General features: G+C 48.6%; 1 protein-coding gene across 5 annotated transcripts in view; it reads right to left on the reverse strand.

The window, feature by feature from the left end:
- The window catches only part of GBF1 (golgi brefeldin A resistant guanine nucleotide exchange factor 1), a 2,300,480-nt gene that overhangs the window by 298,276 nt on the left and 1,983,148 nt on the right, over window positions 1-19,056 (reverse strand). For all 5 annotated transcript variants that reach the window (XM_085603553.1, XM_085603551.1, XM_085603552.1 and 2 more), the window contains 2 exons: window positions 15,899-16,049; window positions 15,473-15,603 (listed from right to left, as the gene is read on the reverse strand). In XM_085603553.1, coding sequence (XP_085459679.1) covers window positions 15,473-15,603; window positions 15,899-16,049 — 282 coding nt within the window. The remainder of the gene's footprint in view (window positions 1-15,472; window positions 15,604-15,898; window positions 16,050-19,056) is intronic.

The following is a 19,056-nucleotide window of genomic DNA, read 5'->3' on the forward strand; positions in this document are numbered from 1 at the left end:
CAACTGGTGCCAAGAAACTAGGGACTTGAAAGGGATGACCTTAACCCTAGAAATCAGTTCGCAGAAACGGGGAGGATGGGTGGGGCGGTAAGGAATCTATCACTAACTAATGTCTCTTACAGATATATCGTTACACAAGTAAGTAACTTACGCATCTGAAAGAGACACGTTAGTGATAGATTCCTTACCTTAGCATACATACCCAAGCAATACCAACCCCGGTGGTGGGTCTGCTAAGTGAGATTACACCAGAAAGTCACGGAGAACCGAACGGCTAAAGAAGCCGTCTCTCCGGACTCGACTGTCAAGGCAATAGTGCTTAGTGAAAGTATGCAGCGAGCGAGGCCCAAGTGGCTGCCTGACAGATGTCTTGCAGGGGGACACCACGTCCCAATGCTGTAGTAGCTACTTTTGCCCTGGTAGAATGGGCGCGCAGTACTACCGGAGGTTCCTTTTTAGCCAGACAGTAACAGGCTTCAATGCACAAGACAACCAATCAGGATATAGTCCTCATGTGCACAGCCCGGCATTTCTTGGAGTCCACATAGCCAACAAAGAGCTGTTCATCGACCCGGAACTGTTGTGTGCGGTTGAGATGGAACGAAAGCGCATGTTTTGGGTACAGACGGTGGAGCCTCTCCTCTTCTCTTGAAGGGTGCGGAAGCGGAAAGAAAGCGGGCAGAGTGACAGTTTGCCCGAGATGAAAGGCAGAGACTACTTTTGGTAGAAAGGAGGGACGCGGTCGAAGCACAACCTAGTCCGAATAAATCGCCAGGAAAGGAGATTTACATGAAAGAGCCTGGAGCTCACTCACCCACCTAGCGGAGGTGATGGCCACCAGGAAGACCGTTTTTAAAGTCAATAACCGCAAAGGACAGTTATGAAGAGGCTCAAAGGGAACGCACATCAAGTATGTGAGAAACAGGTTCAAGTCCCATTGAGGCATCACAAAAGGAATAGGAGGGAAAAGATGAGTAATGCCTTTGGAAAATCTATTGACAACTGGGGAATTGAAAAGAGAGGGCTGATCAGGCAGCCTAAGAAAGGCTGAAAGAGCAGAAAGGTAGCCCTTGATACTGCCCAGAGCAGAGCCCTGCTGGGCCAAAGAGAGAAGGAATAAAAGGACCTAAGACAGAGGGTCTACAGCTTTCGCTGTGCACCATGCCACAAATGTTTTCCACCGACAGGCGTATACAGTTTTAGTGGAGGGACGCCTGGCTGCCAGAATTACATTACAGACTTCAGGAGGCAAGTCAAATGGAATCAGCTGTTGCCGCTCAATCTCCACGCAAGGAGGTGGAGGCTGGATAGGCTCGGATGGAGGACCGTCCCCTGCTGCTGCGACAGAAGATCCTCCCGAAGAGGCAGTCGGATCGGGGGATCCACGCTCATACTGAGTAGCTCGGGATACCAAACTCTTTGAGCCCAGTCCGGTGCCACAAGAATAACTTGGGCCCGGTTGCGCCTGATCTTCTTCAGCACTCTGGGCAGAAGTGGTATAGGCGTACAACAGACCAGAACTCCACTCGCGACAAAGTGTCGCCGAGCGAGTGCCGCCTTGGAAATTCCAACGCACAGAACTGCCGACATTGCGCATTCTCTTCGGTGGCAAATAGATCTAACCAATGTTCTCCCCATTGCCGAAAGAGACCTTGCACCAACTCAGAGTGAAGACGCCATTCGTGATACAACATGCACCTGCGCCAGAGTTCACCCGCCCTGGCGTTCAGGGAACCTGCCAGGTGTTGAACCACCAAGGAAAAGCCTTGATGTTCCAGCCACTTCCAGAGACGTAGAGCCTCCTGACATAGGGTCCACGACCCCACCCCACCCTGCTTGTTGCAGTACCACATGGCGGTGGTGTTGTCTGTGAACACCTGCACTACTCTCCCCTTGCCAGAGGGAGGGAATGCTTTCAGTGCAAGTAGGATCGCCCTGAGCTCCAGAAGGTTGATATGGAGCTTGGACTCCGCCGGAGACCTCTGATCTCTGCCTCTCCCATGTGGCCGCCCCATCCCAGGAGGGACGCGTCCATCACCACTGTGTGCTCCGGTTGGGGAAGGGAGAGGGATCTACCGCTGACCCAACGCTGGTCTGTAAGCCACCACTGCAAGTCCTGTGCAGTGCCCTCCGAGATCTGGACGTAGTCCGACAGATTTCCCTGATGCTGCGCCGACTGGAACCTCAGGTCCCACTGCAGAGCCCGCATATGCCACCTGGCATGATTGATGAGCAGGATGCAGGAGGCTATGAGGCCCAGCAGCCTCAGGGTCTTCCTGACCGAAACCCAGGACCAGGGCTGAAAGATTGGAATCATAACCCGAATGTCCCGGAGTCGCTGCTCGGGAGGATAAACCTGAAACTGCGCCGTATCCAGAACCGCTCCGGTGAAGAGGAGCTTCTGAGAGGGAATCAGGTGCGACTTCGGCACGTTGACGGAAAACCCCAGCAAATGCAGGAGGTCGGCCGTAGTCTGGAGGTGGGAGACGACTGCCTGGGGCGAGCCCGCCTTCAACAGCCAGTCGTCGAGTTAGGGGAAGACTGAAACCCCCGATCTGCGCAGATGAGCTCCGACCACCGCCATCACTTTTGTGAACACCCGAGGGGTGCTGGTAACGCCGAAAGGGAGTACGGTGAACTGAAAGTGCTCATGGCCTACTGTGAACCGTAGGTAACGCTGGTGGGCCGGCAGGATGGGGATATGAAAATAAGCATCCCGCAAGTCCAACGCTACCAGCCAGTCTTGCGGGTCTAGGGCCGACAAGACCTGGGCAAGTGTGACTATCTTGAACTTCTCCTTCCGGAGGAAGCCGCTGACGTTCCGAAGGTCTAAGATAAAACGCAGGCCCTTGTCCTTCTTTGGAACAAAGTAGTGGGAATAACAACCACGACCTACTTCTGGCGTCGGAACGCGCTCGATGGCCCCCTTGGCCAAGAGGGCCGCAACTTCCTGCTGGAGAAGTGCCAAGTGATCCCCCGACATGCAGTGGCACTGAGGTGGCATGGTTGGAGGGCAAGACTCCAAGGGGAGGGAGTAGCCCCTTTGGACAATCTAGAGAACCCACTTGTCCGAAGTGATGGTGCACCAGTGGGGGAGGTGATGGCGAATCCTGCCGCCCACTGGCGTACGGTGGGCCTAAAACATCGGACTAGGAAGGTTTTGAGGCAGTGGTGGGATTGACCCGCCCGCTGGCCCCACCACGGCGGAGCCCACGACCTCGGCTACGCTGAGGTTGCGGTTGCGTTGGCTACGGTTCTGAAAGGAACGCACTTGGGTGTTTCGACCCTGACCTCGAAAGGAGCGAAAAGCAGAGCCAGAGCGCGCGTGGTGGTGAGACCCAAGGACTGGGCCGTGGCCCAAGAGTCCTTAAAGCTTTCCAGGGTGCTATCCGCCTCGACACCAAAGAGGCGCATGCCATCAAAGAGCATGTCCAACTGAGTGTTCTGGACATCCCCGGAAAAGCCAGTAGTTCGGAGCCAAGCGTAACGGCGGAGCGTCACAGCTGTGGAAAGAGCCCTGCCGAGGGAGTCAGCCAAGTCCACAACAGATAGTGAATTTGGCAGCATCTCTCCCCTCGGTAATGGCCTGGGAGAGCACTGCCCGAGCTTCCACAGGACACTGAGGCAGCACCTGTGCCACGGTGTCCTACACTGAATGTGAGTAGCCGCCCAACAGGCACGCAGTATTCACCACCCTTAATCCGGAACTGGCAGAAGTGAAAATCTTTTACCCAAATTGCTCCAGTTTCTTAGATTTCTTGTCCGGAGGAGCAGAAGGGAATGCACTCAGAGAGGCAGAGTCCTGGACAACCAGACTTTGAGGTGTCGGGTGTTGTGTGAGAAAGCTGGGGTCGCCAGGAGCTGGGCGATGGCGGCGTGCTACACCCTTATCCACAGGAACCCCTGATTTAGGTCTGTTACAGGTGCTTACCAGGATGTCAGTAAGGGCGTCGTTGAAGGGCAGCAGCGGCTCCGTGGAGGACGACACTGGCTGCAGCACCTCGGTCAGGAGATCGGTCCTGATAGGCACAGAAGGGAGCTTGAGGTTAAGAGCCTCAGCCGCCCTTCGCAACACCACAGAAAAAGTCCCAACCTCCTCCGTAGCCACGGAAGAAGGTGAAAGGGTACCAGGGTGTGGAGAGAAATCCAGATCGCCTGGACCTTCCATATCACCCTCCCAGTCCGGTTCATCCTCGCATTGAGCTGTGAGAGGGTCCTCAGACCCCTCCCAGTACTCCCCTCTGCCGCCGGCTGTGGAAGAGGCCGGTAAGGACGAGGTGCCCGGGGAAATGGGGAAAAACTCCCCACCTGGAATTGGAATTGGGGGGTAGCGGACCAATCGAGGATAGATGCAGTCCGGCGCCGTACCTGGCGGCGGCGCCGAGGCCGGAGCCGGCAGCGCCGCAGGGGATCGTGCAGGCGTAGCCGGGGCCAAAGTCAGCGGCACGGTGGCAGACCCACATAATGGGCCCACGGGGCCCGAGGGCGCTCCGGGGGGACCGGATGGGGTGAACAAACGGCCCATGGCCGACAGGAAGACCTGTATGTGACCACCCGCCCCCGCTACCGTGTCCCGCGACCGGTGAGGGGTAGACGAAGAGCGACGTCGCTTCTTCGACTTTTTATGGCGGCGTGACTTACCTGTCCCCGAATCCAACAAGCGATGGTGTCGGCTCTGCGATTAGTCTCTCGACCTCCCACGGGGAGTGGGACTTCGAGCGGCGTGGAACTGATTGTCGGACCTCCAACAACTTTCGGGAACGCTCCTGCAAAGCTTTTGGTGCCATGGCCCGACAACCGGAGCACGCCTCGGGGTCGTGGGCGTGCCCCAAGCAGAAGAGACACACGTCGTGCGGGTCCGCCACCGACATGTTCTGACAGCAGGCCCTACAGGACCCTGGCATCCCTACTGCAAACAAGTTCTCAGAAACCAAGTTTAAATATTAACTAGGGGTACTGCTCTCTCTCGGATCTGCGCTTGCTGGCATGGAAAAAGAAAGAACTGACGTCAGCGCGTGTGGGCACATCTAAGTAGCTCCGACGAAGTCATCTCCGTGGCTACGACGCCAGCGACGAACGCGGAGCTGCACGACGACGCCTACTGACGCGCAGGGGGACTGCTGACGAAAACTTTCCGGATCCAGTCTGACGCCTGAGGATATTCTAAGGTAAGGCATCTATCACTAACGTGTCTCTTTCAGATATGTACTGCATGTAAGTCAACACTACAGCACGCTTTAGAGCCCTAAAGCAGGGTACATTATACTGCATGTGAGGGAACCTCTGTATGAGAAGATAAACCCCTGTGATGCCTAGCCCCTTTGCTAGTCATTGCAAGTGATCAGGAAGCCATTTTACAGGTATGTACTGGTCATTACAAGTTACTCAGCTACATAATGACTTCACTGAAAATAATGGTGTTTGGTATCAAACACCTTGTCTTCATAAATCCGCACTGATGCCAATATCTGATTTATCAAGTCATGAATCCAGAGGGCACCTTAGAGATGCCCCCTGTAACCTTACTAGCCTGTTAGTGTGCTAGCTGACTGGTATCTTCCAGCCTGCCACCACAGACAAGATTCTGACCCCTGCAAGGGAGAGCCCACGTTCTCAGAGGTCAGGAACAATGCCTGTTCTGCAAAAGGTGTTCTCACCTGCTCCAGCAGGATGGCTAGCATTTTAGCATATCAAGGCCAGAGGCTTCAAAGCATCTGCCATCTTTGATATGCAACCCTGGCTTCCCTCAGACCTGGGGAAAACTACTCCTCCCAAAAGACCCATTTGGGACTAGAGCAGATGGGAAATTAGATATTCAGGAGGCGTGTTGCACCAACAGGCTAGCCACACCCCTAAGGTGGGCTACAAGAAGTTAACAGCCAATGTAGGGTTTCAAGATATTGATTTTTGGTGAAATAGGGACTTCTGGGTCAGGTTTATGATCACAGGAAGTGGTCATAAAAGGGGGTGTAGTCAACCTAGTCACAGGTAGACCTACAAGCATATACTCCCCTAAACGCACGTAAATTGAGGGCCCCCCCGCCCTCTAACACCAGACCAACAGATTCAGTTTCCTGTGAACTGAAGAACAAAGAAGAGAACGAAGGACCTGCACACAAACTGGGGCCAAACACAGCCTTGCTCCTTAACAATTGAAAAGATCCAACTTGTCCTGCAGCTGTGAATCCTACCCAACACTTGGAGGGCTGCCTGGCACTTCGACAAGCAGCTAGCATCTCCCTTGGGGTGGAGGAGCCATCCCACTGCACCTGCAGGTACAGACCGCATCTGTCCGGTTCACAGTGTTGTAGGCCATCAGACCTACTGAGGGAGCAACACTTCAGGAGGAGGTTTTTGTGGCTCTAGGAGGCAAGCCCAACTCTCTGCCAGGTTTTGAGATGCTAGACTAGTCAGGAGCCCCCGTGCATACCCAGAGTACTGGGGTACTTGCACCAGTCAAGGCTTGTTCTTCATACAGCATGTAACCAACCACCTTGGAAATCCTCCGGCACGTCTAGGGACTTGAGGACCAATGAGACCTGCGATCAGTGTTGCCCTGCTGTCTTGTCTTCCCTGCTCTGCAGGTATATCGACAGCAGTTGGAGCCTCAAACACAAGTGCTCAACCAGCCAAGCACCTCTGGACCAGAGTCCTCCAGCTCAGGTTTGACTTCTGACTGTGTTCTCTTGGCCTAGGGGTACGCACGGCCTGAGACCCCCTTTGGGTTCAGCCGGACTTGCCCCAAAGTCCCTCACTACAGCATCTTTGTTTCAGGTCCCCTTGACTTTACTAGTGTAGCGCTTGAGGCTACCATCCCGACCAGCAACTCTTTGCACCTGGACACTTCTAATATTGATATCTTCGAATGTACTAAAGTTATTCTAAAGATCTTGGTGTCAAAATTCAAAGCAAAATCTATTCTATTTTTATAAATCAGTCTTGGATTTCTTATCGAGTGTGTGAACCATACATTGACTTGTGTTCAACAAAGGTTCAACACTCCCTTCTGCTGAGCCTAAACTGCTCAACACACTACCACACATAGAGCACTTGGGATTATTACAGTAAGCCCTGTAATCCATATAAGGGTTGTCTGGACTTTTTGCATGGTGTGCCCTCACAAAGGCAGAACAACATAAAACACCAGCTTCCTACACTTCTTGCCTGAGCTATCCAGCTCCTTGGATTCCTTGTCCAGTTTAGTGGTAGGGAATACACCAGGATTTAGTTTGGATGTGGAGGATTGGACCACCAAGCTCTCCAGGTGGAGTGTTGGTGGCGGGTTACTGTCCTACTAACAGGGGCACCTGTGAAATGCTTGGGCCAGGCCCTGAGGAGGACATCCTTGACAGCTTCATTAAACGGGAGAAACGGTTTAGATGTGGTGACTCCAGAATGATGCACCTCCATCAAGACATTGGTCTAGACAGCCACAGTGGGTAGCTGATGGTCCAGGACCTTGGCCGCCCTTCTCACCACCATTGCAAATGAGGCTCCCTTCTCCATAGCCATGGTAGGGAGAGAGACCAAGCCAGTATTTGGGGAGGTGTCCAGTCCGCTGACACGAGCCAAATCCTCACAACATTTGTCCTCATTGGGTGTAGGGGGTCGTATTTATAAGGGCCCAGTGGCCCCTCCCAATCGTCCCCAAGTCCTAGCCCATAGGAATAGGGCTCAGGCTCCGGCCTGGAGACAATGGCTGCAGTTGGTGTCGGAGTCAGCGTTGGATGACGCCCATGCGGTTAAGTGCCTAAGTCAGGGATAAGAAGAGGGTATGTGCAGCTGGTGGGCGCAGGAAAAGGGACCAGGGACGACAGCAAAGGGATCATCGCTAGGGTAGGTTGAGATGGCTTGACTAGTATCGGTCCGGATGATTCCATGGATATAAGGGACCCGACTGGGGCCGGGGACAAGTTTGTCAGTGGAAAACCAATAGGAGCCCCTCCCGATCCCACGGGGCCGAAGGCACGCCAGATGGGTTGGGCTGCACGAATAAGAGGTGCATGGTCTCATAAAACTCACAGAGTTGAGAGGGTGTAGCTTCTGCTCCAGGACACACTGAAAGGCACGGCGACCGCTCAGGTGCAGGCTCAACCACGAAGCAAGGCTGTGAATGTCAACGGCCCCTCATCTCGTCAGCTGACGAGGCAGAAAGGGCAAAGTGGAAGACCTCTTTGACTTCTTATTTTTCTTTTTCTTGTGGGATTTACTGAATGCTCGGAAAACTTCAATGAAGATTGATGGCTCCGTTCCCAATCCAGGGACCTTCCTCTTGACCTGGAAAGAGACCTCAAGGCCTTGGAGCGCATGGCCTGTCAATCTACGCAGGCCTTGGAGTTGTGGCTGCACTCGAGACACCAGAGGCAGGAGGTGTGGATCCATCGCCGAACATCTGCCGCTGATGGGCTCCACAGGGCTAAAAACCAGCCTTCCTCGGGGATCATCCTGCCACACTAGGAGACAATGTCTCAAAAAGTCTTGACAAAAGGTCAAAAAAGTCCAGTCAAAAAGAGACTGGGGGTAGCTCTTCTCTGGATCTACACGGACTGGCCCTGAAGAAAAAGAATTGATGTCAGTCCGCTGGGATTGTACCTATACATGTGCCAGCGTATGTCACTTACGGCGCAGAAGACGCCCAACCGAGCTGAATGACGCCACCTAGCATGCAGGGCTATTGCTGACTAAAAAATTTCCAGATCCTGTCTGAGACCTTGGGATCATTTTGAGGTAGGGGATCTGTGGCTAGAAGTTTCTATCAGATTATATATAGATATATATATATATCTATAAAATAAAAAGTTATTTAGTCTCTACTCGTGTCTTAAATTATACAGTACAATTTATTGATAAAATAAATGATAAACTAATACCACTTGAACACATATAATATTTGCATGTCGTGATTTAATAAACAAAAGGTTTGCTGGTCGGTATTATGAGATGATTAACACATTTCTCACCACAAGTTATGAAAAGGGTGGGTCAAATGAAATATTAGTTTGGTAGCTTAGGACACCATCAGTGCTCATGTCTATTTATTTAGGGCAAATTTTTTTTCATTTAGTAAGATGACAATACGCAACTTAACTGTGGAATATGCTAAAAATATATGTTATTTTCCGGCAAGACTACTGGAATTATACGATTCTGGGGCTTCTGTTTTCATTGTAACTATTGATTTACCACACTTGCCAAATAATTCACATTCTGCTGCATAATTTACAGATTTCAACAAAAGAAATTGAGTGATGGATATGCTCACATGTGGGTCCTGTGCTCACTGTGCCACAAACATCATGCTGTCCCTCACTGACAAGACCTAAGCAGGCCAAAACTTATCTTGGGGTGCCTTGTGTTCCTAAGTAGAGGGCACTAGGCCTGGAAGATTTGGCTGAAATATTTACTTTGGAGTATGTCCAAGTCTGATACAGGACTGGTTTCAGTCTACAGTAGCATAGTAGGTGAAAAACAATGGTAGAAAATGCAGCCCGAATGATTGCCACTGGCTGCAATGAATTCAAGCCTCTTTTCCATCACTTAAGAGTTTTTTTGCAGTAGAAGCTCCAAGTGCAAAGGGGTGTCCAGATATGGGCTCTGTGCTTACAGTTCTAGAGTACTTAAACAATAAAACATCTGCAGATGAACAGTACGTATAATGAAACCTATCTATGGTTGCTAGCGTTCTAGATTGTAGGGGACAAGGTCTGGCTGCTCAGACTGGACTGTTGCCATTGAAGCAGGACTAATATTGATTTGCATATGGTTGGTTTTAGCCTAGTGTGTCAAACCTGGCCAATTATTTAATCCTCTCTGTGTCTGGAACCAAACGCTAAATATTATGTTATGTGTATTTTTACAACACACTATTACCCTCAAGAGTATCCTTTGCTTGCTGCATCAATTAGTCATCACTACTGCAAAAATTAGCCCTTCATTAATGCATAATTTCAGGGACCCTGCTTATATGCAAATAAACAATGTACAATAGGATTATGCTTCTTACCCACTAAACATCTGTTCTTTGCTTGTAGAGCTGTAGATTCATGTGCTTTGGAAACTCCTGGAGGGCCACTTTCCATGAAAGAAACTGTTGCGGACAGTTGTGTAATGGCTCAAAAGGTGGACCCATGAGCTGTGTAAGCACAATGTTCAGATTACAAACTCGTACTTGGGGTACCCTGGGTGGTATTCTCCTCTTAAGGCCCTCCATAAAGGCTTTAATTACTAGAACCTTGAACAAAGAAAGATGTTGTTCTTTTTGCAAATATGTGGCTACTGCTGCAAGATACAAATAAATGGAAGTGTAGGCGAAACCAGCGCGCTGTAAATACAGAAGGTAACAAATGATATTTTAAGTAGATGCGTCTAGTGGATCAATAATGTTATAAGCACAATATATAACAAATCTTTTCCATTTTGCTGCAGAGCATGCTCTGGTAGTAGGCTTTCTTGCTTCTTTAAGAATGGTCAAACATTCTGGTGGCAAGTTGAGATAGCCAAACTCTATGACTTCAGGAGCCAAATAGCTAGATTGAGCTCCTTGGGGTTTGGGTGTCTGACTTCTCCATGGTTCTGCATGAGAAGACTGGAATTGAGATACAGCTTTTGTTGTGGAACTGCTGCCAGTTCTAAAAGTGCTGTGTGAACCACGGGTGATGAGCCTAAGTGGGAGCTACTAGAATCAGTGTGAAGGATGTTTGTCTGAGCTTTCGAACCAGAAATGAAAGGAGAGTGAGAAGCGGAAAAGCAAAGGCAAATATCCCTGACCAATTCATCCATAGGGTATTGCCTTTGGATAGAGGGTGCGGGAACCTGGAGGCGAAGTTTGGGCATTTTGAGTTGTCCACTGTGCCAAACAGATCTATTTGTGGGAATCCCCATTGTTGAAAGTATGGAAGGAGAACCTGGGGATGAAGTTCGCACTCGTGTATTTGTTGCCGCCTTCTGCTTAGGAGGTTGGCAATCTGGTGTTCTGCCAGAAGATGAACTCCCTTGATGAATTGGCCAACGCCAAATGGTCTGTGGGAGGTGTGACAGTTGCAGAGAATGCCCCCCCCTGTTTTTGTACATAGTACACCGCTGTCATATTGTCCGAGCGGACTAGGACAACTTTCCCTATGAGGTGAGACTGAAAAGCTTTCAGTGCTAGATAGACAGCTCTAGATAGTGTCAGCAGCATCAATAGCACATTTAATAGAAGAGTTAGAAAGGAGTTTCCCTTCTTGAACTAGCTCTTGTGCTTTTTTCTTGTGTTCTTCTGGGAGGTACTATAGTAGGCCTTCCATCTCATCCCAGTGTGCCCTGTCTTACCTAGCTAGTAGGCCCTGCGTGTTGGCAATGCGTCAGTGATTAGCAGCTTGAACAGCTACCCTTCTCCCAGATGCGTCAATAGGCTTATATTCTTTATCTGGGTGAGGCGCATCCCCAGAGGTCTGTGAGTTCGCTATTTTATGAGGGTTGAAAACTACTAAGGAATCTAGATGGAGCTACCCTTTAATAAAACAGGATCAGAGGGTGATGGTTTATTTTTTTTTATCAACCCTGGGTGTTAAAATACGTGCCCAAACAGGGTACTTAAAGATTTCACCCGCATGTCTCTTCATGCATTTTAACATAGGGAGACTCTGACCAACTGTGTGAAGACCCTAGTGTTTCAAATAAAAAGTCATAATCGAAGGCCTCTTTATGCAGTGTAACTCCATGATACGCTTCTGCTCTGGAAATTAGCTCTAGATAGGATACATTATTGTCTGGAGGTGAAGGTTTTGCAGGGTATAGGTCTGGATCATTATCTATGGGTGGATCAATATTATAATCATCCCATGATCTGTTGGAAAAGGAACATTGTCAATGTTAGAACTGGAGGTCTCTAGTTGGCAATGGCTGACACCTTTGTCCAAATAGGGACCCTTGCTTCTAATCAGAGTAAGGGGGCTACACTCCTAAAATAACCCCTGCTCAACCCTGTGGTAGATTGGCACGAGCAGGAAGGCTTATCTCAGAGGCAGCGTGTAAAGCATTTGTGAACACATACAGTAATACGGTGAAAACACTACAGATGGACACAACACAGGTTTTATAAAAATAGGTATTCTTTAAATAGACTTAACTAACACAAGACCCAAACGACAAAACATCACAATACAGTATTAAGAAAATGACTTTAAGATGGTAGAAATAACTCAGTTCATTTTAGATGGTAAATGCGACACGTTTCTCACAAGGTACCTTTGAATAAGTCACGCAAGATAAACAAAAGGTTCGCAGGGAGAACGATGCGTTGATTCCTTGCTTCGGGGGAGGCAATGCATCTGATCCTCAGTGCTTGCACAAAATAGACGATGCGTCTGTTCCTTACCGGAGAGGAGGTGATGCGACGATCTCGTGGTGCATCCCGGTTGCGATGCGCCAAGATGGTGCCTTGATGCGATGCGATGATCCGGTGCGATGTGAGAAGATAGTGCCCTTGATGTGATGCGACGATGTGAAGACGATGCGTGCATGCCAGGGGCCGTGCGGCGACTACGTAACTTTGGAGCCGCGGCAACATGCTTCTCCGGTGATGCGAGGGCGACCCTTGCAGGGGCGACAGGCTCTCCGATGATTGGACGGCAACAGCTGTGGATGCAACACTTCTTCTCGTTGAGTCGTACTTCCAGCTCCCACCTACACGCAGGCTTCTGCAGATAAAATTCCCAGCAAGGAAATTCAGGGGGGAGCTGGTGGTGAAGCCTCGTACCCCTGAGACTTCAGCAGGAGGCAAGCACAGTTCAAGCCCTTGGAGATTCTTCTTCAAGATGATGAAAGTTGCAAATAAAAGTCTTTCTCCTTTCCTTGGCAATAAAGAAACCACTGCAGGCCAACCCCAGAAATCACACACTGGCACAGGGGCAGTCAAAAACTCCGGCAGATTCCCTGGTTCTTCTCCCAGGCAAAAGGTCCGTCTTGATTCCCAGAAGTGATCTCAAGTTCTGGGTCCTCCTTTTTATACACACAAATCCTTTGTCTCTGAAGGCAGAGAGTGTCTGTACCTAGTCTAAACCAGTTCTGGGTGCATTCTGCCAGTGCACAACTTCTTCCTATGTCAGTGTGGGCCAGGGTCAGGAGGTGGAGCCAGCATTGTGGAAGGCAGGCACAGCCCTATTCAGGCCCAGGTGCTACTCCTCCCACCACTTCCAATGCAGATAGGTCTATTCAGCCTAGTGCGGACTCATCCTGCCTCTTAGAGCCACCCCAGCCCCTGTCACTCACAAACCAGACATGTAATACACAACCTAGCAGAGGCAGGCTGGATGGTTAGGCGAGAAGATACCTACTTTCTAAAAGCGGTATTTTCAAACACAGAATGGTAAAACCAACTTCACTAAAATATGTATTTTTATCATTCTGAGTTCAGGTATACTAAATTAGTTTTTCTACCATGTTCCCTGGATCAGTTAGGATTATAAGATGTTATAATCAAACTGCCCATTTTGGCCTAGGGGGACAGGTAGCCTTGCAATAGTGAAAAACGAAATTGGCTGTAAATCACTGTCAGGACATGCCACATACACCAGGGCATGTCCTACCTTTCACATACAATGCACCCTGCCCTAGGGCCTACCTTAGGGGTTGCTAACATGTAGAAAAGGGAAGGTTTAGGGACTGGTAAGTGGGTGCACTTACCAAGTCGACATGGCAGTACTAGACTGCACACAGGCTCTGCAAGGGCAGGCCTGAGAGACACTTTACAATCTAATTCTGTGGGTGTTGATCTACAGGCCCTGGGCACACATGGTGCACTGTACTAGAATCTGACAGGTAAATCAAATAAGCCAATCATGGAGTCACTAATCCAGTACAATAATTTACAATAGGGAGCACTTGCCCTGTGGCACTGAATAGCAGTGGCACAGTGCCCAAAGCATCTAACCAGCACAAACATATAAAAAACAGAGGAGACAACAGCAAAAAATGGAAGGGAGACTCATGCCAATGGTATCAGGTCTAACAGTCATCATCATCCTCAACTCCAAAATCAGGCTGTGTATGAGGAGACCCTTGTGGTGTTATGTGTAATGGATCTGAGCCCGGCAGTAGTGGTAAAAGTGAAGATGGCAGAGGTGGTGGAGAGGATGGCAAAGTAGGATGGACAGGACTTGTAGCAATGTCCTTTTTCTTCTTAAGAGGGATCTTGCACCCAGTGTCTTCTGAACTGACTTTCCTCTTGGAAAGAGTTTTGGCTAATATATGTCCAGTGTCTGGATTGATGTAAAGCGTTTTCTGCTTTGGATCTAGTCTGTCCTTCATAATATCCAAGATCGGTTACAGTGAATCTGAAAGATCCTCTTTCGATTTCAGCGCTGAGATTTTCGGTGCCAAACAGTACTTGTCCTTTTTATACTCCAAAGTGGAAGGTTTCGGCTCCGAACAGGACTTTTGTTTTGAAGCAGAGGAGTTTGGCTCCGAACCATATTTGTCTTGTCGGGTCCGAAGACAATCTGTCTCGGCTCGATCTAGAGCTGGAAGGCTTGACCACTTGTTTCGGTGCCAGACCCGAAGGCAGGGCATCAGAAACATCATCTCGGTGCCGAGTAAGGCCCGATAGGCAGAGGTGGTGCTGCAGCCTTATGTTTGGCGGAAGATAGCTTATGGGGTACAGGGGTTTTAGTACTCACAACACAGTGTCCCGCTGGAATGTCTATAGACTCTAACTCAATGTTGAGGTCGGAATCCGATTCTGGGACCGAGAAGGCCTACTCTTCTTCTGCAGCTGCCGCTTCTTCCTGTTAGTATTCTTCTCCAAAAATATTCGGAGTATGTTGAGTGACTTGGCGCTGCATTTCTCGTCCTTGAGCTCGACAATCTAGAAGAGTCTTTTTCGACTGCAAGGACCGACAGGCCTTGCAATCTTCTTCGCTGTGCTCTGGTGATAGGCAAAAGTTGCAGACCTCGTGTAGATCGGTGAGAGGGTACTTGGAGTGGCACAGAGGACAAAATTTAGTCCATTCCATCGGCAGAGGGGTGGATCGATACGGCTAGGCCCGAAAGCTGTCCACAAAGTTTTCAACAGAAGAAGAGCGACTTTCCGATCGAATGGATACCTCTGAGAGAGGGAAAAGCGTACGATAACATTACCGTCGAGGGTACAGTGGACTGTGCACCGAGGGGAACCCGAAGGACGGTTTGGAACAGGAGCACCGCAATACACGTCCGAAACCGATGGCGAAAGAAAAATCTAACAAACAATGGAGTTGAAGCCCATGAGCGCTATCATCGAAAGGAGGAGTCACATTACCTTGTGACTAAGTAAGACTCCTTCGAAGAAAACTAACTTGCAAACATCTGGACCCAACACTAGATGGCAGGAGTACACAAAGCATGTGTATCTACACCACACGTCTCGAACATTGTATTTTCTATCTTTGGGTGCTAACTAAATTGCTCTCAACTACCATGTTAAACAAAAAAAAACCATCTAAATAGTTTTTACCTTATTGAAGCAAGATTCCCACTCCACAGCATCAAGAGTTTGCAGGTCGTGGACTAACAGTGCCCTCTGCAAGTACGTTAGAGCCTGCATTCTCACCTGGCGCCGGACATCACAGCAAAGCCATGCAATACCTATATTTACAGGCAGAAACAACATGGAAAAGACAGTTTTAGGATATAATCTTATAGTTACATGTCTGTGAAAAACAATACTAGAAACCCATGTCTGAACAAATGAGTGTGAGGTTATAGCATGACAATGTAATCACATCGACTTGTAAGAATTGCTTAATTCGGCACACTGATTCTGCGATGGGGCTATAATGAACAGCTTAATTTGCTTGCCCTTGGAAAATATATCTGCAAAGTACAGCAACAAACAAAGAATACATCTTAGTTGAAAAAAAATCGAAAAATATTATATTACCCTGTAGTAATGGACACCAACAGTTCGACCACACTGTTCTAGAATCTGCTTCAATCTTCTTGCCTTCTGTATGCAGGTGGAGATGCTCTTCTGCCCAAGAGCTAAATATGGTGGCTGCTCGTGTATGAAGAGTGTGCATCAAATCGAGTAACTGAAACAAACCCGACAAATTTGACATTTGATGAGACCGTAGAGAAAGGCGGAGCCTAACCACACATATCATCGTGAGATCTGATTGGCTGTCAGTACTTCATCCAAGAAGTGTTGGCAGCCATCCTGGGACAAATATACATGATAGCACCTCATTAAAAAGCATTGCAGTTAATAGAAGGTTTTAAGACTTTAGTTACATTATAAATCATTTGTTGATGGTACCATACTCATTTTAGGAATTGTGGTGTGTTCTAAGGTATTTTACCATGTGAAAAAGCCTTCTGCTGTGATATCATGAATCATGTTTGAGAGAAAACTATTTTCTCATGCCTTTCCCACAGAGGTTTGGAAGGTGATCTATAAGCTAAACTGAGAGCATATTTTCTGTAAATTCACATTATCTTTCTCAGTCATCTGAGAATGAAGTCTGACATTCACAGTAAAAAATGTACATCCAACAAGGGCAGAGACTGTCAGTTGATTCCTTTGTGTTCTACTGCAGCTTCCCAGAGTGTTCTAAAGAACAACTAGAGCGCTAACAGTCCTACTTCTGACAAACGTATTGCACACCTGAAGCCATCTTGATTGGAATAAAGTGGTAACTCTTAAAACATTTAATTGAAAAAGGAACAAAATGAGGGGGTTCATTTTGCCATAGAAAGTATGATTAGTGCTGCAGAAAGAAAAATTAGGGCACATTTTGAGTGACTTCTCAAATCCTCTTCTATTTCATTAAAAAATTCTGATATGCAGACTGAAACATGCACTTTTAATACCAGCAGCAGACTTCCGTGGTGAGCAGTAGCTTTACTACAGTGATCTAATGAGCAACTAGAGTACTAACATTCAGAATTTATGGCAAATGTGTGACATATCTGAATACCTTCTTGATGGAATCAAAGTAAAAAACTGAAAGCATTTCCTACTGAGGAGACTGCAGTAAATGAGGAAATTAGGAAACTTCATAACAAATAAATCTCCCAAGATGGCCACCAGAGACAAAAGAGCCCAAATGCAGCCCAAATATCACCCATATGTAGCCCAATGACAGAAGTGTGCAAAACACTTATTTTTTGTGTATTTGCAGTTTTATATAGTGCAGACTTGTCAGGTATTGGAGTGCTTTACATGAGCATTGGTTACATCACACAAGATCAAATTCATTTTGGTTGTAGACATGGGGAGATTAAGTGATTTGACCAGAATCACATAATGTGGAGCTGAAGCAGAAACTCCAACCTGGTTCTCCAGTTGCAAAGTCTACCGCTCTGGAAGTAACACCACATCCTCTCCCCTAAGTGCAACATGTAATCAAGTGGTGAACTGGATAAAAAAACATAAAGATTACAAATAATTTAAAAGCTCTTTGTCGCTATTTGAAAACTCAGAAAATATGTCCTCATTTTCGTTTTTTAGAGCACAAACCATAATTTTGATGCAAATAAGACCCTCTCATATATGTAATTTCTAAAGGAAATGCTCTAGGTATTACAGTTTTGATTACATCAAGATGACGTCAGGCGTTTCACACTTTTGTAATAAATATAGAATGTTAGCAATCTAGCTGTTCATTGGGATACTGTTGAGAGGCAGAGGCCAGGGGCACGGACTCTGAAAATTGAAGGCAGGTAGGAGTGCGCAGAGGCAACAATTTGACCACACTGGGCAGGTAGGAAGGGCAGTGGCAGCACAAGACTATGGAGGGCAGTGGATAGGGGGGCAGGGGCAACAAACCAACAATACAGGACTGGCAAGAGAGGCTGTGGCAATATAATAGACCATTGTGGGCAGAAGGAAGAGGCAGTGGTAGTACAACCATACATGCCAACAGACCCGTTTCAGCCAGGAAACGTCCAATGTTTTTAAGCTCAAATGGGCTTTATTTTTTCTGTCTCCTGTCTACAATCTCCTCTTTTTCAATGTAACTCAAAGGGGAAAATCAATACCCCAGTTTTTTTTTTTTTTTAAATCCCTCTTACCAAGTTCAAACTGTTCGCAAGTATGGTACATTGGATCATGGTAGGCAGGAGGAATTGGGGTAGGGACATGTACTCGGATAACAGAGGGCAGGAGGGACATGGAGAGGTGCACCAATCTGACCCTACAGGGCAGGCATCAGGGTTTGCAGCAGCACAATACACCACACAGGGCATGCGGGACGGGAGTGCTGCACAACAATCCATAGAAAGCAATAGGGAGGGGACAGGACCATGCACATGGACAACAGAGAACAGAGGGGAAACAGGCAATGGTAGCTAGCTGACCATAATGGACAGAAAGGAGAGAAAGCTGCAGCATAACAGACCATAAAGGGCAGGAGGGACGGATCAGGGGCATTACAATGGAACAGACAAGCCAGGAGGGAGGGAATAGGGGTCTGCACATGGAAACAGAGGGCTGGGGGCCAGGGGGCAGGGCAGGAGCAGCAAGATGACCATGGAGGCCAGGCAGGATGGGCACTAGAAACAAGACACACCATGGAGAGCAACAGTGAGACTATGATGGCATACACACAGACCATGGAGGGAAGGTGGGAGGGGGTCAGGGGCAGCTAGCTGACCACACAGGGAAGGTGGGAGGGGCCATGGCAGCACAGAAGACCATGCATGGCAAGCAGGAGGGTTAGTGGCAGCACAATGGCTATGGTGGGCAAGAAGGAGGGTGCAGGGGCATGCACAAAGGACCATGGAGGATAGAAGGGAGGGTCAGGACCTGGGCACAGACAAGCGAGTTCAGGGGAAGGGGCCTCACAACACACCGCACGGGGCAGGCAGGAGGAGCAGTTGCAGCACAACAGAACAGGGAGGGCAGAAGGGTGTGGCAGTAAAATGGACCATGGAGGATAGGAGGAAGGGGATAGGGGCATGGCATGTGGACAGGCAGGGTAGAGGTGGCAGGCACAGGTTACAGTCATCTGACAATGCTAGGCAGGTGGGAGGGAAGTGGCAGCTCAACAGAACACTCAGTAGATAGGAGTGGCAGGTCCATGGAACATGGTGGGCAAA

This window comes from Triturus cristatus, chromosome 1_2 (genome assembly GCF_964204655.1).
Source record: "Triturus cristatus chromosome 1_2, aTriCri1.1, whole genome shotgun sequence".
Classification (NCBI taxonomy): Eukaryota; Metazoa; Chordata; class Amphibia; order Caudata; family Salamandridae; genus Triturus; species Triturus cristatus.